At 43.4% G+C, this 27,525-nt stretch overlaps 2 protein-coding genes across 6 annotated transcripts in view; one reads left to right on the top strand and one right to left on the bottom strand.

The window, feature by feature from the left end:
* Window positions 1–27,525, bottom strand: part of MTOR (mechanistic target of rapamycin kinase) — a 62,412-nt gene that overhangs the window by 21,182 nt on the left and 13,705 nt on the right. For both annotated transcript variants that reach the window (XM_051786176.1, XM_051786178.1), the window contains 13 exons: window positions 27,256–27,342; window positions 26,541–26,708; window positions 25,591–25,703; window positions 24,820–24,982; window positions 24,478–24,570; window positions 23,649–23,795; window positions 22,695–22,837; window positions 21,933–22,095; window positions 21,669–21,814; window positions 5,845–5,920; window positions 3,867–4,006; window positions 1,392–1,492; window positions 415–530 (listed from right to left, as the gene is read on the bottom strand). In XM_051786176.1, the coding sequence (XP_051642136.1) occupies window positions 415–530; window positions 1,392–1,492; window positions 3,867–4,006; window positions 5,845–5,920; window positions 21,669–21,814; window positions 21,933–22,095; window positions 22,695–22,837; window positions 23,649–23,795; window positions 24,478–24,570; window positions 24,820–24,982; window positions 25,591–25,703; window positions 26,541–26,708; window positions 27,256–27,342 (1,656 nt within the window). The remainder of the gene's footprint in view (window positions 1–414; window positions 531–1,391; window positions 1,493–3,866; window positions 4,007–5,844; window positions 5,921–21,668; window positions 21,815–21,932; window positions 22,096–22,694; window positions 22,838–23,648; window positions 23,796–24,477; window positions 24,571–24,819; window positions 24,983–25,590; window positions 25,704–26,540; window positions 26,709–27,255; window positions 27,343–27,525) is intronic.
* On the top strand, window positions 14,231–21,660 carry ANGPTL7 (angiopoietin like 7). Of its 4 annotated transcripts, none has more exons than XM_051786235.1 (5): window positions 14,231–14,997; window positions 16,565–16,665; window positions 17,003–17,197; window positions 18,004–18,202; window positions 19,295–21,660. In XM_051786235.1, the coding sequence occupies exons 1-5, from the start codon at window positions 14,613–14,615 to the stop codon at window positions 19,462–19,464; spliced, it is 1,050 nt and encodes a 349-aa protein (XP_051642195.1). In that variant the 5' UTR covers window positions 14,231–14,612; the 3' UTR covers window positions 19,465–21,660. The 4 variants fall into 4 exon arrangements, with proteins under 4 accessions (XP_051642195.1, XP_051642194.1, XP_051642193.1 ...); XM_051786234.1 differs by having other exon boundaries at window positions 16,562–16,665; XM_051786233.1 differs by lacking the exon at window positions 19,295–21,660 and having other exon boundaries at window positions 18,004–18,726.

Raw genomic sequence — 27,525 nt, 5'->3', positions numbered from 1 at the left:
AAAAAGCTGCAAGAGACAGAAGTGCACAGAACATCCCTGAAGAATCTTCTCAGGCATTCAAGGCATTTTACAATCAGTGCCTTGTACAATGGAACCTCTGCTGAGATAATCCCCCTGCCCTGTCAGTCTGGAAAACAGGCATAAAAGTAAAAAAAAAAGCCAAAAAATGACTAAGGCATTCTTATGCTCTACAGCACTGGACCACTGCTCTGTGTACATACATTCACTGCTGAGTTCCTGGGAATACAAGGCAAGAAGAATCACAAAGGTCTGATACATCCATGGAAAAAAGGTTATTGGGCAATTCTAATAGGTCATAGCCAACTGCTTTAAAACATCTTGTCTTTCTATGCAGCAAAATAGACCAATTCATCTGAAACTAGGTTTTGGGAAGCCAACAAGGAGGGTAATTACTTGCTGAGCCAGTGAGAAAAGGTCCTGATGAAGTGCCAGCACAGCCCTGTAGAAAGCCCCATCGTGGGTGTCCCTTGGGATCATGCAGGTGTATTCTTCCATGCTGTCCCACTGACCTGCAGAGACACAGAGATCCTCAGCAACACAACAGCCTTCTCTGCAAGGGAAGAGCAGGACACAACTGTGCTACAGTGCTCAGACATCAGCCACCAGGCCTGAGTGCTGTGAGGTACTTCTGCATTTCAGGCAGCTCTCCAACAGCTTGTCTTTGGCAGGGACACTCTGTTATATACATAAACCATATATAAACATACACAGGGCCACAGACAAGGGAAAACATAGGCATTTTTCTTCTAGGCAAATTGTTATCCTTGTGGGAAAGGTTCTTTCATTTCTTATGATGAAAAAGTTGAAATTCTGACACTTTCAGAACATCTGAATGAATTAGTGCCCTACAGAGCAAAAGATGAATTTTTCTCAGGAAAGGCTGGCAGACAGCAAGTGATTTATAGGTTTCTCTAGGAAATATCTGGTTATCAGCATAATGGACATTTGGACCATTATAGATTTATTTCACTTAAGACTGTCTACTCAGCAGACATGACCTATCAAAATGCTCAGCACATATTGTTCTGTTCGTAAATAGGAGTCTGCCACAAATCTGAGGAAGCCTATTAATTTCATTTCAAGTCTGAGCTCTGTTCAGTACAAAGCCAAGCAAAAGGGAGCAGTTAAACAACCCATCACCTGCACAGACCAGTAAGGCACTCTGTTACTGGAGACCACACTGGGAGACTTGATGTAAATGCAGGTTTTCCAAAGGGCTTCAGTATGGAATGGCACTTACTTTGTTTCCCAGTGTAAATAATTTGGCTCTTTGATGTTGCTGTTTCTTATATTCCGTAGTTCTGGAGCCAGTTAAAAGTATCTGTGCCCCTATTTGTGGGCTGTCACACTCCCACAGGAGGACACCTTACCTAGACCCCAGGCAGCAGCTGCAGCCATCCTGGCCATCTTAGCTTGAGTTTCATCATTCACCTGTGTCCACTTCTCACAGCACTGCTGGTGGAGCTGTCCCCTAAGAAGAATCCACAATTTCTGATCAGCAAAAAGCCTCTTCTAAGAATTCTGCCTTGTTAAACAAGCCCTTTCCACTGATAAGACAACAACCAGCCCTATCGTTCCTTTCATACTGAGAGGAGACCAGGATTTGACTCCTCTGGCCAACTCAGTCACGTTGTCTGATGACAAATATCCTATCAGGAGAACATTCAACGCACACTGTTTTGAAAACACAGCTCCAAATAGAAGTTTTCATCTGTTAATGCCTATTTCACAAACTGGACTGTCAACACCAGTCTACAAATGCAGAAAAAAAAAAAATAATTCCCGAGAAAACAAACCAACCACCACCAAACAAAGGATGCTGAAAAACGTTTTGCAAGTGTCAGAACAAGAAACACATGATCTGAATAGCTTGGGCATGGCTCCTGCTCTCCAGCATTTTGAATTAACACATCACCAAGCCTGAAGACAGAGACTGGAGAATCAATGTTGCTGTAACCCCGTGTGAAGACTTGTCATGGCAAGATCTCAGAGGGACGTGAGTCTTTCATGGCCAGCAGAGAGGAAGCACCAGGATTTTTATATAATTTCTTTTAAATCAACTGTGAATGCTCCACTAATCAAACCAATTACTGTGGGTGTTGCAGTTCCAGGATTTCTCAGGCTGGATACTCTGTAGCAGTGGAACAGCTGCCAACTGTGAGGGAGAACAACTTGCCTTCCCTACTGTCATCCCCTCCCAAAAAGGAAGATGAGTTAGTCAAACAGAACCGATGGGCTGCCACAGGCAAGACAGCCATTCTGACAGCTTAATAGCCCAGGAGAAAAGAAACAACAAAGCCAATGGAAAACCAAGCCAAACCTTGCAACAGCAGTAAATCAGGACCTCACAGATGCTGAAAAAGCACTGTGGGTCCTGCAGGAACAACTACGTCAGGACACAAATGGCTAAGAACGCTCTGAGTGTGCTCTCCAAACATCCCTGCACTGAAATAATGACACTGTATAACATAGTTCTGCATTAGCTGCCTTGTCCTGCCAAGCAGATTCCAGCAGCAGAAACAGCACTAAAGAGTATCAGCAGCCAAACCGTGGAATCCTCAGCCCCAGGATGATGCCTGTAGAGTCAGGTAGCACACAGCACTTTGCAGAGGCACTTGTGAATTGTAAAAAACATCTGCACAGAGCTGGAATGCAGCTCCACCACAGAACTTAGAGACTCTGATCACTCTCATCACTACAGACTGTCAGTAGATCCATATTTTGCTCCAACCAAAGAAAACTGCCCTTTTGTTATATATTGGCCACTGATACATGAATAAGCAGGAGGTTCAGAAAGGACACTTTACACAAACACATGTCCTGCAGGAGGGAAAAATTCTTTAAATCCCTGGTGAGAGCTGCCTACTCCTGGAAAAGCTGATTGAGGAACACTGAGTAAGAGGATCTGTTTTCCCTACAGCAAAACCTACACCCCGTGTGTGTCTCACCCCCGTCTAGAAACAAAAAAAGGCAGAAAACCACTGTCACAACTAGGTTTCTCAAGCAGCCCTGTTTCTCTAACAGTAAAATGACCTGAGTGCAGAGGAATCTCCTGCCTGTGTGCCATCCCATGGGTTCACGTCAGGACCCATCAGGAGGGAGCTCGTGACACGCCAGGTTCAGCAGGAAGGTGGAACCTGCACCCAACCTCACATGCCCCTGGGTAGGACTGCACGCCCCAGTGCACCCTGTGCCTGCTCCAATTATCCTCCTGCAGCTGAACAGGGAGAAAAAACAGAAGCCCCCAGTTGAGCAGCAAGCTGTAAGTCACTGCCAGCTCACCCTCTCACAAATACTGACTCCAGTCAGTGGGTGTTGACAACAGACATTTAACACGTGGCTTGAACGACCACATGCCCACAAGGAAAAGGTTTAATGAGGGCTAAAAAAGAGTAATAATGAAAAATTCATCCATCTGCAAGATGGGCAAAAGGATAGGCACAGGTCTGACCCTGAATAAACACAGAAACCTCTCATGGCTCAATCAGAGTTTAAAAAGAAAGGCCCCAACGAGCTACTTTTATGACTGTTTCTGACAAGTCCTGCTCAGTTAATGTTTTCTCTATTTACAGTTTCTTCCTCTGTTACAAATGGGCTTGACCTGATTATAAGACTGCAGACTCTCTTTCAGAGACTTTAACTCATCAGATGGCCACTCCCAGAAGGCTGAGACGTTATTGCCAATTCTCACTTCAATGAACAAAGTGAGAAGCCACCAGAAATACTCCAACTATTAAGTAAGCAGAAGTAAATAGGAATTCAGGCAAAACAATTTCACCTGAATGGCAGCACCCTGAGAACAGAGAGACACCATTTTCCCAAGTCTTCAGGCATTCCCCTCTTACCATTCACCAAGTGCTTCCAAGCAGCGCATCCGTCCCAGCATCAGCTCGGGATCATCTTTGTTGGTGTCCATCTTCTTATCATAGGCCACCAGAGCATCTTCCCATTCATGAAGCTTTTCATACCAGGTAGCTTGAATTTCCTAAGGGAGTGGGAAAAAAAAAATCAGATTCTGTATTAATTACCACAGCTCTTCCTGAAAAATCTGTGTCTGTGGTGGTCACTTCACGCTTTTTTCATCCTACATATCCTCATGGACTTCTGTAAGACAGAGAAAACACCTGAGCTAGTCTGAAAACAGGGATCCTGGCATTGCTCCCCTTGCACAAAATGAGTTGAGGTTTACCAGAGGGATCAGTCCAACATCATCCACCTATTCAGTGCCACTGAAATACCAGCTCAGTAGCTGGTGCTTTTGGTTTTGGAGAAGTGGAGTGAGTGGAATAGGGAAAACGGTAAATCCATAACATATTCCACTTCCCATTGTTGTACATGCTTGCATTTAAACAAGAAAAACAGTCCTGTGTTCAGGAATGGAGTGACCAACTGGAAAAAACCTCCAAACTGTGCATCTGGCTACTGCTGGGCAGTTATTGAATAGAGCAGGCAGTGTGAAGTTGGGGTCTAATCACACCCCTCACAAGGGAAGGCTGTGGTTTGTAACAAAGCCTTTAAAAGAAAGCCAAGCAGTGATCCTCATCAGCTGCACAAACTTTTCTTCAGTCTTTGTTTCTAGATTTTGTTTCCAATTTTCAAGAAAACAAAATGCCTTGATATATTTTCCATACTTTTGCTCTGCCAGTGTTTTTTCTGCTCAGCCTTTGGCAGCTCCTGTCTTGACACAGGCTGCAGAACAGATTCTTTTCCCAGCCCCGTGGGCAGGGTCACTATAAACCATGCCCTGCATGCCAGGTCTTCCTCTCAGCCCTTTAACTTCTCAGCTAAGTCATATTTCAATTAAGTTCCTGAAAGCAGAGCTCACAGCTCCTCTTAATTTCTTTTCACTGCCTATTCTGGCAAACTCTGTGCTTTGAACTGCATTTATGGCTAGAACTATATTACTGCTAAAGAGTGAAGTCAGAATTAGGTAATACAGAACTTTGCTCAACCCACCCAAGGAATTATAAGAAGCTGCAAAGATGTTCTGAAGTCTGTACTTCTCCCAGAAAGGATCTATTTTCCAGTCTAGGTCAAAACCATACATAATTCTACACCAAATGAATTCCACCATCCTGTGCTTAACGTGTTCCCAGTTTTTAGTGGATCCTATTGAAAGGGGCTGGTCTGCTGTGCTGCCAGGGCTGCCTCCTTTTTCCCAATAACCCTAAGACACTGCAACAATTATCACTGCAAAATCATCTTTTTACCAGCAGAACTGGCAGGAGAGCATAAATGGTTTAGCCCCTGAACACTAAGCTTATAAAAAAAAAGAAGAAGAAAGAAAAAAAGGTAAATCATGCAGAGAAAGACAGAACAAATACAGAATGGGGGTATTTGATTTCTGTGAGCAGTCTAAATTTTAAGAGACTGGCTAAGCTGCCATTCCAAATAATATCTGAGAACACTCATGTGCCTCCTGGATGAGATGCTAGAGGCATGACTCCCATTAAATCCTTACCTGGAAGGTGCTGATGCAGTTACTCAAATCCTTCAACCTTAGAACAGGAACTTTCTGCCTCCCTTCCCAGCTAATCCTAAATAAAATGACTTATGTTGTCAAGCTGTTAGTTGCTCACAGCTGCATTTAGTATCAGTGATAGCTGCTAAATTCTCCTCCAAATCAGGTTGTTCCAGCCCTCCCTGTGCCCAGCATTTGCTGGGAAGTACCCATGTACATCCCCGTGGGCAGCAAGGCCCTTCACTGGGGACAGAACCCCAGTGTGACTGATGGAATAAACACACCACCATCCACAAAAAACCACACTACAGAAACCAGGGAAACACAGGACACGAAGAGAAGAGCTCTCTGGCAGGACTCACCAGCTCCCCAAAGTGCTTCATGGCATATTCCAGCACCCCAGCAGCTGCCTCTGGCTGTTGGAGTTTGTTGTTAATGCTGAAAGGGTAGGAAAAGAAAGATCATTTAACACAGCTGGCAACTATTAGGGGCTGGTATGAGCTTCTACTTGGTAATACCAAGCTCTATCATTTAGAAATACCAATGGAACACCCTCCTTTTTAAAAGCTTCCAAGTGAACAATTAAACTACATAAGGCACATGATGATTATGTATTTGCAAAACAATAGGTGCACACATTTTCTCTGCACATATTCTCAAGACTTGTTACACAAAGCAGTGATGGTATATGATTATCAGTTCTAAATAACAGCCTGCATGGGGAGAAGAACATTTGACAATAGTTTGAAAGGCATAATTTCTCAAACAGCTGCATTTAAGAGCTTTACAGTGCTGATTTTTTCCCCTCCTTTCTCTTAAACAGACCACCAACTCCTTTAAAAATCAGAACAGAGATCCAGGAAACAGCCTACATCATTAAAACAGCTGACAAACATCACCAGGAAAACACATAAAAAGCATGCAACCCTAATTTCAGTTTCACATTTCACACAGAGCCCCTGCACTGGTATTTAACCAGCACTGGTGCTTCTCTTCTGCTGGTTTTCAAGAACACACCAGAAACTGCTGCCATCACAACCAGCCTGCCCCAGTGAGGCACCTTGCTTTGCAAGGGCAGCTGAATTTTAGGAAGCACAGCAAACAGGCCACTCTGGAGCCTGGGGACAGCAACTGGACTCTCCAGTCCAGCAACACGATGTACAGCTGTTCACTTAAATCATTTCTGTTTCACTTCGGTTTTCTGATCTCACTATCAGAAATCAGGGGCTTGGTGAGCAGCCCTCCTGCTAAACCCTGATTTAATGAGGAAATTAACTTTTTATTAAGCTTCTGCTATTTTATAAAGCTTATTTATGAGCAGCCTCTGGCTCATTGCTCTCCTCTTTTCCCTGGAAGAGGAGAACAAGAAGTGCAAGTTGTTCAAAGCAACATGACAACACCTGAGCACCTACAACAACACACCCCCACAGCCCAACATTAGCACTATTTAATGCTTGGGATGGAAGCATCATCATTAACAAAATGAAATACAGCAACAGAGAACAGTGCAAAGAGATTTTCAGTGGTCTTTGAATATGACTGCAGGCACAGGCAGCTTTCAGAAATGCCCCTTCTTGCCTGCCACCATCAGAATATCTGCATGATTTCCCCCCTATGAGAGGCCTGTTGATCAGTAAGAGACAAGCAAACCTACAGTATTAAAGGGGGTGATAAACAGATTTCAAAAAGGGAAAAATTTTCAAATGAGTGCTACATTTCTTATGCCTGTGGAAGCTTCCTTTCGTGACAACTAAGGGATCAAGCTCCAAGACATACTCTGGATACCTGGGAATGTCAAGTAAAATACTCTTGGAAACAGGAGCTCAGAGTGGTTGAGCTGAAATCATGTTTAGCCAGACTAAGAACACACCCCAACCACGGCTGGAGATGACAGCACCCAGCAATGGGAAGCACTTGAAATACACCCATGGCTGTTTTTCAGCAGGACAGTCAAAGCTCCTGCTCCCTTCACGCTTCCCAAGGGAAAGCCAGGCAGCAGTGCCTCATAAAAGTGATAAATGGCTGTCACCTCTCATACCCCGGTGATTTAAAGAGCCACTGGCAGACACATCACTTCCAGCACGTCAGGCAGTTAATTACTTCCAAGTTATCTTTCTTGTCAACACTTCCTGACCAAATTGGCCATTATCTTTCATTCTTTGACAATTAGCACTGCTCTTCTGCTGCTGCTCCCCGGTGCACTCAATTACTCCTTTTGTTTCTTACTTTCTTGGCTGCTCACAGTAGAATTAAGTGTTTCAAATCTTTTTATGGTTGGGTTTAAGCAAAGGGAAGGGAGAGATGGGGAGGACAAGGAGAAAGACTTTGATGTAGAAGAAGACACAGCAGTAGATTCAATACCTTGTTGCTGTTAATAATCATAAATTACTCTCCCTAACAAATGATCCAGCAACACAGTGAGCAATGAGAGGTAATTTTGTGACTGGGACATCTCCTGGTAGCTGCTTTTCCCTGTGTTGAGGATCATTTCTGCCAAAGCAGTGAATGCTGTGGTTCCCCCCTCCCAGCCCATTTGGGATATACACTATTTTAATCTGGTACATTCAAAAGACACATTTAGAAATTATGACATTCTGTGCTTCCCTTCCCCTTCCTTCCATGAAGGCACTGCCCTTCTCCCTGCAGACCTGCTGAGGTCTGTGCTCAGGCAGGATCTTCCCAAATTTCATAACACCCCTGAAAGCACCACAGAGCTGTTTTCTAGTTACCATGCTGGAGACTGAACAGCATGAAAAACACTGCAGAAAAGCATCCAGGCACACAGAAAAGGCCCCCAGGGCTGATATTCCAGCCAGGCAGAGTTGCCAGGGGGTTTTAGTCACAGTGTTGCTGCTGGAAATGGGGGCAGTTTACTGGATCAGAATCAAGGGGATAGATTTCTCCTTGCATCTGCAAAAAGATAACTACAGAATCTTTCTAGATTAAAGGAGAAGGTGGGGAAACATCTCTCAAGATAGAAACAATGCTGTTGGCTGACTTGCCAGACAGTAACTTAAGTCTGTTTACTGGGAGATGTCCTTGCAATTTTCCCTAGTTTAGGATAAAATTAAGTTTAATATTAAAGGAGAAGATCAATTGTTCTCCATATCCACTGAGGGTAGAAACATATTCAACAGTTCATTTTTGTTTAGAACCTAAAAATGCCTTCCACTATCCCCTACTTTACTCAAAGGCTTGGTAGAAGGGAATAGAAGAACATCACTGTACCTCCTTTCTGGGGAGAGGTTTGGTGGGACAGAAGTTACACGTCACTGAATACCTCAGTATTCAGCCTGGGCTGGGCTGCCAGAGCCTTCCAGCACTGCTGCTCCAGGGAAATATTGCAAAATTATAGATTTTAAATGCCAGTGTACATTCCTAAAATATTCTGAAACTACCTCAAGACACAGCTGTCTCATGTTTGCAGGCCAGACTATTAAAATGGGAGACCACAGGAACAACAAGATTTCCCAAGTCACATCAACTAGACTCTGATATACTTTGAACTAATGCACTAATTTCTGTTTAATACCATCACTTCATTCCACATTTTAGTCAATTAACAAAGTGATTACAAAAACCAACAGAAGATCCTTAGACTTTCCTTCAAAATGAAGACAAATCAGTTGCAAAAGTGATTCCTATCACTAAGGTTTGCTCTGAGTCTGGCCCACCTGGACTCACTGCATAATTCCATAGTGCAGTGGAATTCAAATTGCTGTCAATCACAATGACAAAAGCAGTAATTCCTATATTCCAAGTGCACAATGTTGCAGCTGGATAAGGAAATGAAACTGGCACAGAAAGTTTTTTGAGAAGACAGTTAAACCAAAGATTACAGATATTTCCCCCCCTGTTTATTAAGCAATATCTGCACTTTAGCCAGAATAATGGCCAATCCCCACCTATTTGTAGAACTTGATCATGATGAGGAGGATATTAAAAAGTGACAAGCCTCCTGAAGAAAAACATTTTCCAATTACTCTGTCATTCTATCCCTACAAAAGGTGACTACCCTTGGCAAACTCCCTAATATAAAACCCTTGGTCAAAAATCTTAAATGTTCAAACTTTATTAGTAGTGAAAGGCTACATAAACCTACTGTTTGATGATTAAGATATCAAAATATCCCACATGTACAAACAACTAAAATGCAGCACACTGAGCTGGAATCACAAAAGAGAAGAATATTTAAGAGAAATATATTCCTATTGCTTGTATATTTTAAAGGCTATTTAAACAGAAATCAGACATGAACTGGGAATGAAAACCAACTTTGTCTTCAGTGTGAAGAGAGCTCAAATGAGGGACTTTCCTCCTCGACAAACCCCAGCCTTAAATGTATAATGTTTACTAAAAATATTCTCTTTTATAGATCCCTGGGAGCTTTACAGTCTTCCATTATCTTTGACATTGACAATATTCTCTATCACTCAAAATATATTAAATTTTCAAGAATTCAGACAGAAGAGACTCTCCCCATCTTCTCATAAAAATTTAACCCCCCTTTTTTTAAAACAGAGCCTTTTCAGGAGGCAACACACACATTTCCCATTGCCAAAATGCATCTCATAACTTGATAGAGAAACCTCATTTTTGCTATAAAGCAGCTTGACCACAGAGTCTGAAAAAAAGGAAGAGTTTGTCTTCTTGTTTAGTCTCCCCAAGTTTGCTTAAAAAGATGCTCCATGTGACAGATTTTACCAAGCTAAGTCAAGCCTGTTTTCCTTTCTGAAGAAGTGCTGGAGCTGCTTCTGGGGTTGGAGGTGGAAGGCACTGCTGCTTTGTGGAGACTTGGGGGAACAGATAATCCTCTGGCAAAAGGAATTGGCTTTGCTGGCCAGTTTCCCCAGTTCTACAGTTTATTTGTGCTCAGGCATCCCTGGGTCCTTGATTCAGCAAACCTCAGAAAACAACCCCAAAACAGCTCAAAAAACCAACACGTGTCCATTGTGCCACTAAAAACTATCCCCAGGCTGGGAACAAATACATTTGAGAAACCAACACCAGGAAAGAGCTGTTTTCCATACAGGGTTGTGATGATTGAGGGCTTCCAGGCCAGAGCAGCCCTTCAGCTTCCAGCAAGGACACACCACATTGCTAAGAGGCTTTAAAACCTGCCAGACTCCCTATCTTGATATAAATGCTTGCAAATCAAATAAAAGCATTCATCAGCTTTGAAAGAAAAAGCAGTGAAAACCACGACAGTAAAATTTCTAGCCAGTCCTGCTGCTCAGGCTGCAGAAGGTTTTGTACCACCTATTTTTTATTAATAAGGAAAAATAAAATTGCCAAGGAAGATACTTAGCAGAAAAAGGTGAAACACAGAGTCAGTCTTTGTGTATTGATCATGCAAATAGTGGATGTGTTAAATAAAAAAGAAATCACAGGTGACTGCAGGAAGTATGAGGGTTTTGTTTCTCATCAGACCCTCTCCCTTGTTCCACCTGTTCCCCTGTAACTTCAGAGGTTTCCAGTGCAGTCCTGACTGTAAAGCTGTAAATGCTGGAGCATTTATGAGCATCTCCAAAGCCAGGGGTGAACAGTTTCCCACTTCCTGGGAGGGAAAAGTAGTATTTCAGAGCTCTGACCAAGTGTGGACTCCAGTGACCTGCCAGCAGAGAGCTGATGGGAGCCTTTGCCATCTCAGCAAGCACCAGGAATTCCAGATTCGAAGCATTTGCCGGATGCATATTAAGGGTTTTGCAATGACTGGCTACCAAATAAATAGCCACAGGGCACTGAGCTTTTCTTCTTGTCTCAGCTTTGCATGCACCTGCCAGAACAGCTTCCCAGAGCAGGCAGTCATTCAAACCCACCTCTGACTTAATCTGCCCCTCCAGGGACAGGAGATAACTGCTTCTGATCAAGTAATACTCATAGACTTGAATTCAGTAACATCAACCAACGTTATAAACATAAGGCACATACAAATTGAAACCATGTTTAGCCTCAATTCTTCCCAACCACTTCAAACCTACATCATAAACAGAGTCAAAAAGGGGCTGCATCGTTTTCTTGACTTTAGGATCTCATCTTTTTAACTTCCATGTAGCAGAATATTCCCACATACAAAATATAACAGGGCAAAACCAGGGTGTTGAGATTTCAGACCAAATGATACTTGATTTCTCCATCACCACTGGGGGGAAAGGAAAAAGCAGGACTAGGACCCATTCAGTAATTATGGAACTAGTTTCTCCCTAGCTATGCTTCAAACTACACCTCTGTCCAAAATATGACAGGATCCTGAATTCAAGTTGAAAGACAACCAGTACAGAACAGTGGAACAGCTTTTGTCAGCTTCTACAGCTGATCTAACCTGGCAGTGACCACCATCAGGAGCTATTGCTGCCTAAGTGACCAGGGAACTGGGAGAGACTCATCTTTCAAATACTTATAAAGAAGTCAAATTCCACTAAGGCTGAGGTTTCTGCCAAAAGATGTCTCTGCCCAAATCTCTCTTAATGCTTCCTCAAAAGCAAGGACAGATGGGAAGAATTGTGCTCTTTTCCATTCCTGCATAATGTGTCTGTTGTCACACCCTTACACAGAACAAAGTGTTATCTCTTTTTAAACAGGTAAATCAAAGTACCCAGAAGAAAGATGGCTTACATTGGGATATACAAATTAGAGGCTGCATCCCAAATAAAACCCCAGCTGTCTCATTTGCAATTAAATATTCCCATTTAGAGAAGGGATTTGAAGGCCTTTCTGCACTGTTTTGTAACATTTGTGTGTAACTTTAGAGTTTGGCTGAATCTTAGATCCTTCCAAAATTTGTATAAAGTGGCTCCCCTCTTCCACATCTGCCCAAGACAGAGGAGTTATGCTGAGTGGGAGCAGCAGCAGAATGGGCTGGAGTCCTGTGTAACACAATGGGGGTGTTAGCAGGGTGGCTTTTTGGGGCAGGGAAGCCAGAGTCTGGCCTGTCCTATTCTTTGTTCCAACCTTGACAAAAACACATTTCTCATCACAGGAAGCCGGAGAAGAATTTGCCCCTGGGAATGACAGAAGCTCCAGCTGGAAGAGGGCTCAGACAGGATTAGAGGCAGAACAAAAAGGTCAGGCTTTCATCCATGTGCAGTGGCACTTTCTGGTCTGATGTATAAAAAGCAATTTTGCTATGGAAGGTTTCTGGAATGTCCACGGCAAAACTTGACTGAAGCCTGTGCTCTGCTGTGGAGGTGCCCTTGGTGCTTTAACCACATTGTACCTGCACACCTCTGGCAATATCTCAGGTCCCCAGTCCCACAGAGCAGCCTCAGCAGCTGACAGGACAGATGCAGTGGTTCTGCCTGGAGCACAGCACACAGGAGTCACCACCACACAGCTCCAGACACCCACGCTGCCTGTGCGGAGATCACTGACCTCCTCCAAAAGATCCCCTCTCCCTTCTCTATGAAAATTCAGGTTTAGGAAACATCTGTATTCACATTCCACCCCTGCAGTGCTTTGATGCCTTCATCCCCCTGAATCCTTGCACCCTTGTGGGTCTGTTCTGCAGAAAAACTATTACCAGCTGTGGTGCAAATCAGAGGCAGCAAGAAAGCATCAAGCAACAACTGTATCAAAGCTGAGGAGGAGAGAAACTGCATCAAGAAACTGTGCTTTCTATTTCTCTAAAAGCAGATGTCAGATCAGTAAGGCTTTTCCAATGGTTCCTAATCAAGCAGAAATCCTGCAGCCACTTTGGATCAGCAAAAAACACCCAGATGGGACAGTATGTGTCAGTTGGGTTTGTCCTGATGCCCTTTGTAAAAGGAGCAAGATTAGCTTTCTTTTGTTTTCTTGGACACCAAGAAGCTTTCACAGCATTTACCCCAGGAGCAGATACATGAGCCATTTCCACCTTCATTTCATCTTATTTCTGCCAGGTATAATCAGAAACTTTGCAGGGAGATGCAAGAACCCACATGTTGGGCAATGACAGAGCAGTGGCCAGGGGTGAAACACCTTCTCCCTCAGGATCTAAGAACAAAGCCTGCAGACCTTTTGCAGAAGGTTGTCCCACTGCTGAAAAGGTTCTGCTTGGGGATCAGACTGCTATAATTAACTTTTGAACTGTTAAAAGATATAAAAGAGGAGAGGAAGTGGCTATCTCAGCCAGCTGATACTTGATCAATTCTCAATGTCTAAAGATTTACTTAAATCTACTCTTTTTGCAACTGTGGACATTTTAACTACCCATAGATTTTACTCTCAAAATCCTGTTAATAAACTGCCCTCCATAATAATGGAGTTAGATCACATTGGCTGTAAAAAACTCACCTCTTGTCAAGTTTTAGTAGACTTCCACTATTACCTAATGCCCTTTCACTTGCCCACTATGAATAAACAGAGTTTTAACTTACATATTTTGCAGATTTCTTTCCACCCTACCCTCAGATATCCCATCTCTAAAAAGAACAGCACTGAATTCTACAAAGTTAATAATGTAGAGACACCAGTGTACAGAGAGGGGGATTAGATGCTTAACTGATTAACTTGCTAAAATACTGTCTAAATTAAGAAATACTGCAAGCATAGAATTACCCCCTACAGTTTCTGGGGAATGCATTAGTAGGACTTGCAGCAGCCAGGGCTACCTCCTAGGGAGTTACCTTCCCTGAACTTGTATAAACTCATCCTGTTTGAACAGCCTTTTCACATTCTGGACCTCTACTGTTACTGAAGTGCCAGAACTAGTCACCAAGAGGGCTCCAATCCAACAGGCAATAATTGCTGGAAATTCTCCTCATTTCCTAGCCTTTTCCAACACCCCTTCAAGACACAACTGAGGGAATTCTCTCCTGCTCTCCCCAACTTTTCTTGGCTGAAACCTGTTCCAATTGCACCCTGTAAACACCTGATATGAACAGATGAACTGGGAGGGGCCAGCAAGCCCTTCACAGCTTCAGAGGGGTGGAGGTAAACAGAAAAATAGTATATAAGATGCTTTGAGACAGACTTCCAAAGTGCACAACCGACAGGAGGGGTCTGAAAAAAAGCCACTTCTTCAGGCTCCACCTTCAGAGACTCCCTTCCCTGGAAGCAAGGAAGGTGCCAGGCTGCTGCAGGGGATTTCATACCTACCCCAGCTGCTCTCAGAGCGCGCTCAGCTGGAAGGTTTCTGCTGCTGTAAGCAAAAATGCCAGCGAGATCCACGGCTCAGCTGGCGTGGCTCTGCATTGTCACCGTGTCCGTGGCAACCGACCCGGCCCTGCTGCAGAGACCTCCCAAGAGGAGAACCCTCAGCAGCAACGGGAACGCTCAGCCCAAGGCGCCGGGCTGCTGCGAGGAGGTCAGGGAGCTCAAGCTGCAGGTGGCCAACCTGAGCAGGATGCTGCAGGAGCTGAGCAAGAAGCAGGAGGGGGACTGGGTGAACGTGGTCATGCAGGTGATGGAGCTGGAGGGCAGCACCAAGCAGATGGAGTCGCGGCTCATCGACGCCGAGAGCAAATACTCCGAGATGAACAACCAGATCGACATCATGCAGCTCCAGGCGGCCCAGACGGTCACACAGACGTCAGCTGGTAAGGAGGGAGTCCCCAGGCTCCCACAAACACCTCCTAACACACAGCTATGACCAGTGCCCACTGCCACTAACGTGACTAGCAGGGGGGCACGCTGAGTACGGCCGCTGGAAGCGCTCCTGGAGGCAGGGGGTCCTGAGAAAACCAGTGGTTTTATTTCTAGATTTGTTATCAGGGACTTGAGAAGCAGCGCATTTGTATGGCACAGAATTCAGCCTGATATTTCTGAGCACCACAGAACCAACAGTAAGAGAATGGGAGCTGGCTCTGCCAGGGAATGGCTCTGGTAGTAATATCCCCCGAGTTCACAGCGCTGACAGGGGACCAGAAGCTGTTAAAACAATTAGAAATGCTTTCCAAGACTTACTAAGGATCTGTAATTTTATCTTTATGACTATCTCTGAATCAGAACAAAAAAGAGTGATCCATTATTTGAATGATGATTCTCAAAAGTTCAAGGCTGTAGATGATGCAAGACACAAACTGTGATATAAGCCTAGCCAGAACACAGTTAAATTCTTCCAAATTCTCTTCCCTGAGGGGAAATTTCACTGCACACAGCAATTGCACAGGCCTGTACTAAATGTGGAATGCAGGTGCACTTTTAGGTCAGCTACCTGTTAAGCCACTTCTGGAAGAAAGAGTCCCCTTTGTTGACTTTTCTTTTAAAATTAAATTCACCACAAAGAGCTTAAAACTTCTTTAAAAAGACACTGTTGTTGTCTGGGACAACTGGGTTTGCCAAAAGACTTCATTCAGACTTTTTTTTCTTTTTTAACTTTAAGGAAAAACTTTGAAATCCATTTACTTAATTCTTCTTACAAAAAAGCTCCAGTTGGTCAGTTTTGACACATTGCTGTTTACAGTAGGTCTTAAAAAGAAAGTTACACCATAACAAATAATTTTGGAGCTGTAGAAAAAGTTTAGAAAAAAAAATACAGGAACACACAGCAGCAACTGGCCCAGCAGGTATTTAAGACAGCTGTGTCTCCCCTCACCAGGTAAGAGACACTTAGTGTGTACTAAAGTGAAAACTGTCAGACAGGATAAAGCTTTGCTTCAGCTCATTTATCCTCAGAATAGCTGTGCATTTTACCACCTTCAAGTCAGCTCCTGCACCAGGAGGAAAGAAACTTTGCACAGATGGACTGACTGTAGCTAAAAGGCACCTTCTCTGTCCCAGGCTCCAGTGCAGAACAAATATCTCTCACCAACAAGCTTGGCCAAGCACACAAAGCAGGCACCTGGCAGCAGGACTGGCCATTATTACATTGGATAAGTCTCCCAGCACAGACACACAATAGCAATGTGAAGAGAAAGCAGAGATGGCTCTTTGCACAGCAGAGGTTAATAAAAAAAAAAAATCACAAAGTCCCAGTGCTACAATGTCTTTTTCCAATGCATACACTGCTCCAAACCAGAACATTTCAGGAAAACATTACACTTGTGGGAAGTCTTCCTCACTTAACTACTCCTTGCATTACACACTAAGCTTTACAAAAACCACCCTGACAGGAGAGGAGTTCTTGCTGTTCAGACTCTCACTTTCTGGTTCTGATTCAAGTAGATGCTGTCTATGACTGCTCATCCCTTTACCAGAGGAACTACCGAATTTCTGGGGTTTACAAGCTACCCCCCGATGAATTTTTGGGGATTCCAGATCTGGAGGTAAGGATCATAAGCACACAATGTATGTTATGTGTCTTTTCAAATAGAATCTAGAAATACTTATCTACAGAGATGAAAAGAGCACACGCTGAGTGAGGACACCCTGCACTTGCAATCAGCATCTTCCTTAGGCAAACCTCAAGGAAGGAAAGAGTGAACACTCAAGAGGGCAAATAGAAATAGGGAAAATTAATTTAATAATTTTTTGCCATGAGTTTTAAACAGAATAGAAATTTCTGCAAGTTGTGAAATCTGGAACAATGTCTTGTGTTAAGAGAATTGGACCTTCCCTAAGTTTACTGACAAGTAACCACTGTCTTTTTTTCCCCTGTTCCAGGTGTTCTGTGACATGGAGACAGATGGAGGTGGCTGGACTATCATCCAAAGACGCAAAGTTGGTTTGACATCGTTCAACAGGGACTGGAAACAATACAAGGAAGGATTTGGAAATATTCGGGGAGACTTTTGGCTGGGAAATGAAAACATCTACCGGCTCTCCAGACGCCCCACTGTCCTGCGAGTGGAGCTGGAGGTAACTAATGAGCTCTTCATTTCAGCAGCAGCAGGTCTTTGCACAAAGTGAGTGCCCAGCAGCAGATCCCATCTCCTACCTCCGTAGAAGGCTCAAAGAATTTGCATGTTTTAATTACAGGAGGAGGAGGTAGGATCGTCCCAGGGATACACTCAAGGACAAGGCAGATGTTCTCCACTGTGCAAAGTCAGTGGGACCACCTTCTGCCAGCATATGGATTGTGTCTCCAGCAACATGTGGGGACCTAGGAAATCCTGCAGACAGAGATCAAACTGCTGACCACCTCAGATTTAAAAATCCAAAAAGAGATGCCCCACCAAGTTTTCAAGCCTTTGAGTCTTTTCCTTTTGCAGCACTTCCTTCTAGCCTGGGTGCAAGAGTTTGCCTTTTATTACCCTCAAACAATTTCTTCAGTCTGCTAAAGGCTTGGGTCTGGCTTAGACCAGTTTACAGCTGGTACAACAGCTTAGAGGGATGGGATGTGCATAAGCTGAAAGGCTTTTAGATACAAAGTCCCTGTTTCAGAGAGGAAAAAATATTACTTGAGGCAGCACTGAGACAAGGATGGTGAATGCAAGAGCTGCACATCAGGTTTCCTGGACACTGTTTAATACCAGGTGTAGATAAGACTTGGAAGGATCATGCTTTGCTCTGGAAAGTTCCTTTGCTCTGGCAAGTTCCTTTGCCTTAACAGAGCAGTTCCTGCAGCCTGATGCAGAAAAAGTGTGTGTACATAACCATGGATGGTGGAGTCTTCTCATAACTGTTCTAACAGCACCAATTCCTTCTCCCCTGTTCTGTGGCAGGACTGGGAAGGCAACACACGTTATGCCCAGTACCAGCAGTTCACCCTGAGCAATGAGATCAACAGCTACCGGCTGTTTGTGGGGAACTACAGCGGGAACACCGGGAGAGACTCCCTGCGGTACCACAACAACACGGCCTTCAGCACGAAGGACAAGGACAACGACAAGTGTGTGGATGACTGTGCCCAGTTCCGCAAAGGTACAGCACACAAACACCTGCCTGTCCCCAGAGAACAGCCTGGGGCAGGTGTAGAGAGCCCAAAACGCCCTCTTTCCATGGTAACATCTGGGTGGCAAATCGAGGGAGAGGTGGTGAACTCTGGGATACACACTGATGTAGGATATCTGGCAGCTCAGGCTGAGCCAGACTGTGTTACAGACATCAGTACCTTCAAATGACCTGGTGTGTGCTCTCACCTGCACACACTGTTACCCAGCCACACTGTCTAAGCTGCTGATGCAATTCAGTGAGGCAGGAAGTTATTCCTGAAGATTTATCAGGTTCTTATTTTCTCCTATATTTTTTTGAGTTTTCAAGTTCTAGTATTAGGGACCTGTAATTATTCTTTTATATTACTATCCTACACCCATCTCCAGGTTCAACCTGACTTGTGGTCTTTATTCCTACCCTATTACAAGCCTCTAATGAGGTTATTCTCTTCATTCAATTTACTATCTTCATTTGAGTTCTGTCAAAGATAATTATCTTCACTGCATCTTGCCCTTTAATTTCCCCATTGTCTCCCACACAATATGCAGATAAAACTGTTGATATCAGTCTCAACAAATACTTGCAGAGTCCAGGACCTTTTGATACATCTTAAGATGCCCAAGCTAAGAAACCCAAATTCATTTCCTGCGCTGCCTCACTGAGTCAGAGATAGAAACACGTCAAGGAAATATTCCAAGAGGAACAAGCAACTAAATGAAAAGCTGCTGGACTAATTTGGCTATAGAACTGTAAAGCCTTTACGTGTTTAGAACCTATGTTAAATTTTGAATTTGCCTGCAACCTCAGCTACTACAAGCCTCTAATGATGTTACTCCATTCAATTTACTATCTTCATTTGAGTTCTGTCAAAGATAATTATCTTCACTGCATCTTGCCCTTTCATTTCCCCATTGTGTCCCACACAACACACAAATAAAACTTTTAAAAGCATTTAACCATTGGCCATAGGCTGCAGGGATTAAATGCTGCATTCTGCTCTCTCTCCTCCGGAAAGAGCAATAATTCTTAATACAGTTTTAAGTAAATGGCTCACCAGGAATGTATTCCTCTGTTTCCAAGGTGGCTACTGGTACAACTGCTGCACAGATTCCAACCTGAATGGGGTTTACTACCGAAAGGGAGAGCACACCAAGAACATGGATGGCATCACCTGGTACGGGTGGCACGGATCCACCTACTCCCTGAAGAGAGTCGAGATGAAGATCCGGCCGGAGGATTTCAAAGCATAGAGGCAACCAGAGCTGGATTATGCAGCTCCACGGTGCCACTGCACAGAAGGTGGGCAATGGACAGCCAAGTAATTGTTCCTTTCATCTAATCCGAGCAACAGCCACGCCCTGGCCATGCACACACCCCAACACCGCGCACGGCAAGCACCAGCCACAGCCACCAGTGTCAGCAGGGCTCACACCTTCTTCCTCCTCTTCAGGCTCTTTCCAAAGGGAAAAAATATTGTGTTAGAATAGGTTAGAACTGAATGCACTCATAGCACCTTCAGAAAACCTCTGGGTGTGTTTTCTCTAGCAGTGGGTTGCTTTAGTGTTATTAACTAGACGGGCAGGGACTGAAAAGCAAAAGCCTCCTTTGCTGCCTTTCCTTCAGTGTCCCGAGCCAGCACTGCTGAGTAACCCCTTCCAGGAGGGACCCAAACCATGAAATTACACACCCATTTCAAGCCAGAGGAATCAATCAGAGGTGTCCCTGATGCACCTTTCTTTAGTGTATAGTAAGTGGCTTGCTTTCCTTTCTCACAGAGGAAAACCACAACGCTCCAAAATGTTGGATTGATTAGCATTGTCCAGGTTCTCTCCTGAAGTTTTACTGCCACCTCCTGCCTCAAATAATCCCCACAGAGGCCACGCCCAGCAGACAGTAACCCTGGAGAAGGATTTGTCCCTGGTGCTCTCTGATGTTTATTCCTATCCACACAGACCACCCGAAATGCTGATAAAGTAGAAAGCAACTTTCTGGGCTGCCACCAAATTACATTCAGGTTAGAACACAAACGTGCTGTGTGTCAGTAAGGCTAAGAGTGAACAGCAGGTGAGCCAAAAATGTCCAGACCCAGCTAAAAAAAACTCAACTCCAACACTTAAAATCACTGTATCCACGAGCAAAACATGAGTACACCACCAGAGAATCCCTAAGTGCCAAAGGTTACTCAAACATAAGGGAATGTTTGCTAGCACATCACACTAAGGAATATCAAAATCTATTCTGAACGCTACCCCCACAGCAAGTTACCTAGAGATGCTATGTCAAAAATCAGCATGTTTCTCCCTTACATAACACAGTGTTAAAAATAAAAGTTGAAAGAGAATGAGACTCCTCCTGTAGCCCTACCATTGTTTGAATATGTTGGAAAAGATAGTTATCATTAATATATCTATTTTTATTCACCTTAAAGAGAGTTTGAATCTAATTTAAATTGTTCAGTCTTGTGTGAAATGAGAGCTCAAGGTGTCTTGGGAATTGCCTTACATGTGTTCAGCTATTCATACTGCAAATTTCAACTGTGTGGAACTATAGTTGGAACTATTTTAACTGTGGTCTTTAAAATGGATTTTTAAAGGTTTCTAAAAGTTTTTCATTTCCAATAAATTGTCTTTCATTTTTAATTCTGCTTTACGTCAGTTCTTTGCTCCTTAACCCGTTTTTTGGTACACAAAGAAACAGCTGCACGAGCAACTGAGACCAAGAAAGGAAATACACTGAATTCTGTATTTTCCTCAACAAAACAAGACAGGACAAAGGATGAGAGAATAAAAGAGGAGAAAAAAAGGGGAAATACAATTCCAGTGAAATAAGAGGGTGAAAAATTCACTGCATAAAGACAAAGCTAAGTTCTTGTTCAACCCAAATAAGTTTGTCTCAAATAGCAGAGTTAACATCTCTGTGATATGGAACAGAGTTTCACATTTTAAAACCTCTAGTTTAGTACCAAATCCTCTGCAGGTATTTTAGGCCAACATCTTTGTTGTTGACAAAGCTCAGGAAACAATACACTCTTGTTACAATATCTTCTATTTGACATATGAACAATGAGACCTATCTAAGCTAAATCAGCAGAATTTGATGAGAAATTTTAAGTAAGAATTTCAACTTTTCTGACTTATTTACATGTAGGTGTAAATAAAAATCTGTCTCATTTGACTTGCAGTCACTTCATTCCATTCCATATTGAGTTTGAAGGGTGAGGGGGGGAAATCAGAACCTTTTTCCTGCAAAACTTCCCAGGGCTTCTCTCCTAATTTTAACCACACTGTAGAAGAGCAGAACTCAGCAGTTACAAGTGCACATCTGCAAGCTAGTCAGTAAGCCCACAAAAAATCCTTGTGACAGTGAAATCCCAGGAATTGCCTAGATTAATCCTCATGGTGTCCTAAATCGTGGGCTACTACAAGAGCAGAAGTCTCATGAGTTGTGGTCCTACCTGATGAGAGACTCCAGAATGGCTGGGGTGGGACCCTTTTGAAATTCCAGCTCCTTGTAGTGAAGGGCCTTGGCATATGCTCTGCATTTGGCAGCTCTCTCCCCCAGGAGGACAATGCCATTGTCATCTCTCAAAGGCAGCGGGCCCTGGAAAGGAGTACAGGCATCAAAACCAGGATGAGTGTAACAAAGGAGTCATGAACTCTTCACACCCTTTCTACAGGTCAGCTACCAGGAGAAAAGAGTTGCCCAGCAGCATCTCTACCTTGTCACTGTGCTCCATGAACTCTGCCAGGTTCAGCAGTGTCTGAGTGACTTCTGCAATGTCCTGAGAAGTCAGGGCCAGCTCAATGCTTCGGATCAGCTCATCCTGCTGGTCTTCGTTCAGTTCAGACCAGCATGAAACAAAAGCAGCATTGAAGAGGTCTCTGAGGAGGGACACAAAGAGAGTGAGAGGTGGGGATTCACTATTCATGAGAAGAAGTCTGTTTGACAGTGGACTTGCCTTCTTATTCAGAGAAAGAGCTACAAAATGCACTTATATGTCTACCTGCAATAAACAGTGATTAGTTTTTATAAAGCTAATTTCTGTGAAACCTTCATTTAAAAAGCAGAGTAGGCTGGTATACTACAATAATAGAAATACTGTACTCTCGTGCTATCGAAGTTTCTCCAGACATACAGGTAGCAAAAAAGCACTGCAGCTCATTCCACTCAGAGGTATTTTAATTCCCTCACAGTAGATCCTCAAAGCTATTTCATACTCTGCTGTTTTTCCAGCTACACTTTTGTGCCTTATGCTATTTCTAGACTAATATGCAGAATTCCAGTGAAAGATTCTGTGCACACCGTGGAGCAGCCAACTGTGGAAATGAAATCAAGTTGCCAGCTCTTTGATTTGTCCCAAAGCAGGAACTATCTCTTATTTATGAAACCCAAGAGCTTCTAAATAACTTTCTTTTTCCCTTACAATTTCTGGCTTGCATTTGCCATTTCAAGTGAAATAGAAAAGGCAGAAATACTGTACCGAGCCATGGGATTATAGGCCTGAGCCAGGGCCCAACACGAGCGCAGGGACGGTGAGGAGGAATCTTTCAGCAGCTCCAAACTCAATCTCCTCAGCCATTCCAACCAGTCATCTTTGGAAACTCTTCTTGCTGCTCCCCAGGCCTGCAGGACAAAGGAAGACAATTCATCTATCAAACAAAGCACCATCCAGGAGCAGAAGAAATCCACCAGCAGGCAGCATTTCTGCTTTACAGCTCCAAACCACACGCTGAGAATCCCTTTTCAGTTCCCTGAAATCCATTACCTTTACACCAGATAATCCACAGTACTACTTCAGTCTCATTTCTAAGAAATCTTCCCTAAATGTATTCCTGCCATGACATGGCAAGTATTTAACATGAATAATCTTTTCTCTACAAAAATACATGAAGAGCTGAAGCCACTGTTGAAGCATCAGCTTAAAAATACTTAATGCGTTTAGAATTGCGTTTTTAAGTCCAGCATTTCCAAGTCAATCCATCCCACTACTCATCTGAGTGCTGCATGTATTTACTGTTCAGACTAGCCAGTGCTTAGCTATTAAGCTCTGGCTTCAAGACAATAAGACATAAAAGAAGCAAAACAAAGAATAAAAGAAAGGTAGAGGTTCCAAAATAGATGTCTCCAGTAACTTGAGATTATTCACTGTGATCTAGAAAGTCTTGTTCATACTTCACATAACAAGCAAGTGTCAAGATTACTTCACAGTCATTAATAGACTGATTGTTCAGGTGCTCCTATCCTTAAAGTTGCTCAGCACCTTCTAATTCTAAAAAGCCTCAGGCACTACTTTGACCTCAGTTTTGTACAGAACTGGCAATTGAAAAGCAATGTAAATAAAGGTAGATCAGATGCACTGAACAAACCCCTTCACTGTGACCCTTCAGCTCCTCCCTTCAGTAGCAAACTCACGCTGTGAGGGCTCCAGTCTTACCTTCTGCAGGTTGATGGTGCTCACATGTAATTTCTTCATGGGACCTGTTTCCACAGGACCACTGGCCAAAGTTTCTCCCTGGTTGCTTCTCAACATCCGATGCTGATAAATCAGGGGATCCTCCTCTTCATCAGCCAGAGTGTAGCCCTGCAATACATGGCTTACAGTGAAGATACACCCACACACAAGAACAGATGATAAAGTCAGAGCATTCACAGCAAAACTTGGGAAGCAAACAACCGTGTTTCGTTATAACGATTACACCTCATAAACCAGAGAACTCCAATGATATCCCTTTGCTATTCAAGGTAACTGTTAAGAACTCCTATTGCCAGCACAAAAAGCCAAAATAATACACCTTAAAACAAGCACTCTTGCCTATTTGAGTAAGCAGAGAACAGCAATGTGCTGCTTGCTGCACACTAATTAAATTGCACGCCAGGTACTGAGTTTTTGAAATGTGGGACATCCTGCAGAAAAAACTGTGATAACAAGGTCTCCTTAAGGCCTATAACTGTGAGAAAATAGGTTAAATCCACATGTATGAACTAACAAGAAAAAAATACTAATGACATTGGCTACAAGTCTAAGTTTTACCTAGGACTTGCTGTGATTTTTCTACAGGAAATATTTAATACCAATACAATAATTTTCCCAGTGTAATCTCAAAGTCTCCTTAAAAAGCTGTTCTTAGCACACAATTACAGCAACAACCATTCCTTGTTGTATGAGTAACTCAAAGTGAGGGTTCCAGCTACATCTGTTTCTACATGACAACACCTCCAAAGTGCCCTTAAACAAACAACTATATCTACACTTGACAACTCACCTTCACAATTCTGCAGATGAGAACATCATAGCGCTGGTGGTTAATTCTGTGTCGCACCAGGACTTTGTTCACCATGGGGATAAAAATCTGGTACTGTACAAGGGAATGTACATCATAAGCTTGTTACTCAGTGGCACCAAGAGCAGCACAATTCCATCTCTGTTTCATTGATAAGAAACTAATTCTGACAGTTTGATTTCAGTAACTCCCCATTCCAGAAACAACTAAGAGGAGAAAAACCAGTTTTCTTTAAAATCCATTACAAAAAAATTCAATGTTAAAGCCTTGATCTTCAGGACAGTCCCTCCTCCTGCGAGCTTTCAAGCCAAAGAACAATCTTACCTTCTTTCCCAGCTGGAACACCAGAGAGGAGAGGGTGTCCATGGCAGTTGTTCGTAGCTCAGGGCTCTGGTCCAGTGTTCGTACGATGGGATGGATAATCCGTGAGGCATAATCAGTGAAATCCAGGGACTCTGTCAAGCGATCCACTGTCTCCAGAGCAGCTCTAAAGTCACAGTAAAAAGAGGGAAGAACTTATCTCTCAGGGTGTAAGAAAGAAGAAACAAAAAAAGATGTAAAAATACCCAAGTGCTCAGTCTTCCCAGGACTAACAGCAATAGGAAAAACAGGCCACCAGAAGTCTGCTAATGCAGCTTGTACTTGCAGGACAGCTTGCAAGTTGCAGTGACTAAAATACTGGCAGGTGAGAACCAGAAAATAAAAATAAAGTCATAATAATGTAAAAAAAATTTAAAACCCCAAAACAACAAAAAACCACACACAACCCCCCCCAACCAACCAAAAAATCACAAAAACCCACAAAACAGAAAAAACAAACAAAAAACCCAAAACAAAAGAAAAAATCCTAACAACAAAAAAAAAAACCCACAAGCACATACATACAAAACCAAACCAAACAAACAAAAACCAAAACAAAAAGCTAGCAACGGTGCTGTGATGTCCAACAAAAAATAACCTTCCATAATGATTTAACACAGAGAAAAAGCTGTGGAAGGAACTAAGTGGTGTTCCATTCTACAGGTGGCTGTGGCAGCCACTGCAGGACTTGGACATCACAGGGGAAACAGAGACTGCAAAGCCACCAGCACTTACTTGCGAGCCACCACGGGCACATCTGGGGCATCAAAGAGCTTTACAATGGGAGGTAGCAGCAAGTGAAGGTAGTCATCCAGGTTGGCTCCAAAGAGCTGGATTGCATTCAGTAACTGGAGGGAAAAATCACGGAATGTTTAAGGGGCTGGAATGGACCTGAAAGATCATTTAGTCCCAAGCCCCCCCTGCTATGGGCAAGGACACCTCCTACTAGACCAGGTTGCTCAAGGCCTTATCCAAACTGACTCTGAACACTGCCAGGGCAGGGACATCCACAACCTCCTTTGGCAACCTCTTCCAGTGTCTAATCACCTCCACAGTAAAAAAATTTCTTCCTAAATATCAAACCTAAATTTCCCCTCTTTCAGCTTGCACCCATTGCCCCTTGTCCTATCACTACAGCTCCTGATGAAAAGTCCCTCTCTCTGGCTTCCCCATAGACCCTTTAAGACGCTGGGAAGTGCTCTGAGGTCTCCATGCAACCTTCTCTTCTCCAGGCTAAAGAGTCCCAAATTCCTCAGCCTGTGTCCAGAGGGGAGGTGCTCCAGTCCCCTTACCAACTTTGTGGCCTCCTCTGGACTTGTTCCAACTATTTCATTCCTTTTTATGCTGGGGACACCAGGACTGTGTAACTGGTGGACACAGTACTCCAGGTGGGGTCCCACAAGAGCAGAGTAGAGGAAGAGAATCACCTCCTTTGACCCAAATGACCCAAAGTCAAATGACTCAAAATCAAGACCCATTTTAAACAAGTCAGTACCCAGTGAGAAGCTGCTTCAACCCTGCACTTTAAAGTGCTGTCTGCATCATTTCACACCAAGCCACTGCTGAGGCCACTGGGTCCCATTTGCTTGCAACACACAAGCAAGGAGCCCTGCTGAGCATGGCATTTTGGGCATGTACCTGCCTGGGTAGTACCCAAATCCAGCAGCTGCTGCAGCCCCACTGACCTTGACAGAGACAATGCGTCCCTGGCTGTTGTCGTGCATGAAGACCCGTAACATGTGAGGAATGAGCTGGGGCAGGTAGAGCTTGAATTCACCTCCCAGAGCTACCACAATCTGCTCAATAAGTAGGATAATCGTGCTCTGTATGGAGTTGTTCATGACCCAGAAGTCCTACAGAAGGAAGAAAAAAAGGGAAAAAAAAAATATTCAGTAGTTCTTCAACTGATTACAAGAAAAGCAAACTGTAGGAGACAGTCTCTAGAAAAGTTTATATTGCAGACAAGGGCTATACTGTCTGTTTTTAAAACACTCTGCACCTTCACTATATTTATAGCTGATAAAAACAACCTCTGGGCAACTGATTTTTTCCTAATCCTTCTAAGCTTTTGCAAACAGCAAGTGAAAATTAAGTGAAATGACACCTATTTATGAACTCCAGGCATCTCTTGCTAAAACTACGTTCCTGAAAGTAGCAAGTGCACAAAACCCAAGCACTGAAAAGAACTCAGTCACCAGCAGAACCTGGAGCTGGCTCTTATTGCAGGTGCTGGTAATAATGTATATTATTGTTCAAATAACATGTTATTTCAAAATACAGTTATTACTTCAACTACATGCAATTCTGCACTTCATGTGAAGTAATTGATACATTTGATAATGACAAAAACACTGTCCATTTTTTCTGACAGCAAAATGCTGGCTTGAAGATTGTACTCACTCTCATCAGGGTGACAATTTCATCCATATAGGGCCGAATATGACTTCTCACAAAGGACACCAACATTCCCAGCTGCTGGAACAGGAACTGGAAGGAAGAAACGTGTCATGATCAATGTAGTTTATTCAAATATCAAAGACACACTGGGTAAACGGTGTTTCACAGGCAATTGCAAGCTCATTTACCAAACAAACAGCATGCACAGCTCCTATATGCTCAAAATCTGGGGCTAAATTCTTGGCAGCTTCAGCTCAGCAGTTTGGGTTTGGT

This window comes from Manacus candei, unplaced genomic scaffold (genome assembly GCF_025592945.1).
Source record: "Manacus candei isolate 608988 ecotype Guabito, Panama unplaced genomic scaffold, ASM2559294v1 h1tg000022l, whole genome shotgun sequence".
Taxonomy (NCBI): Eukaryota; Metazoa; Chordata; class Aves; order Passeriformes; family Pipridae; genus Manacus; species Manacus candei.
Note: the sequence above shows the minus strand (reverse complement) of the source record. Positions and strands in the feature narration are given on the sequence as shown.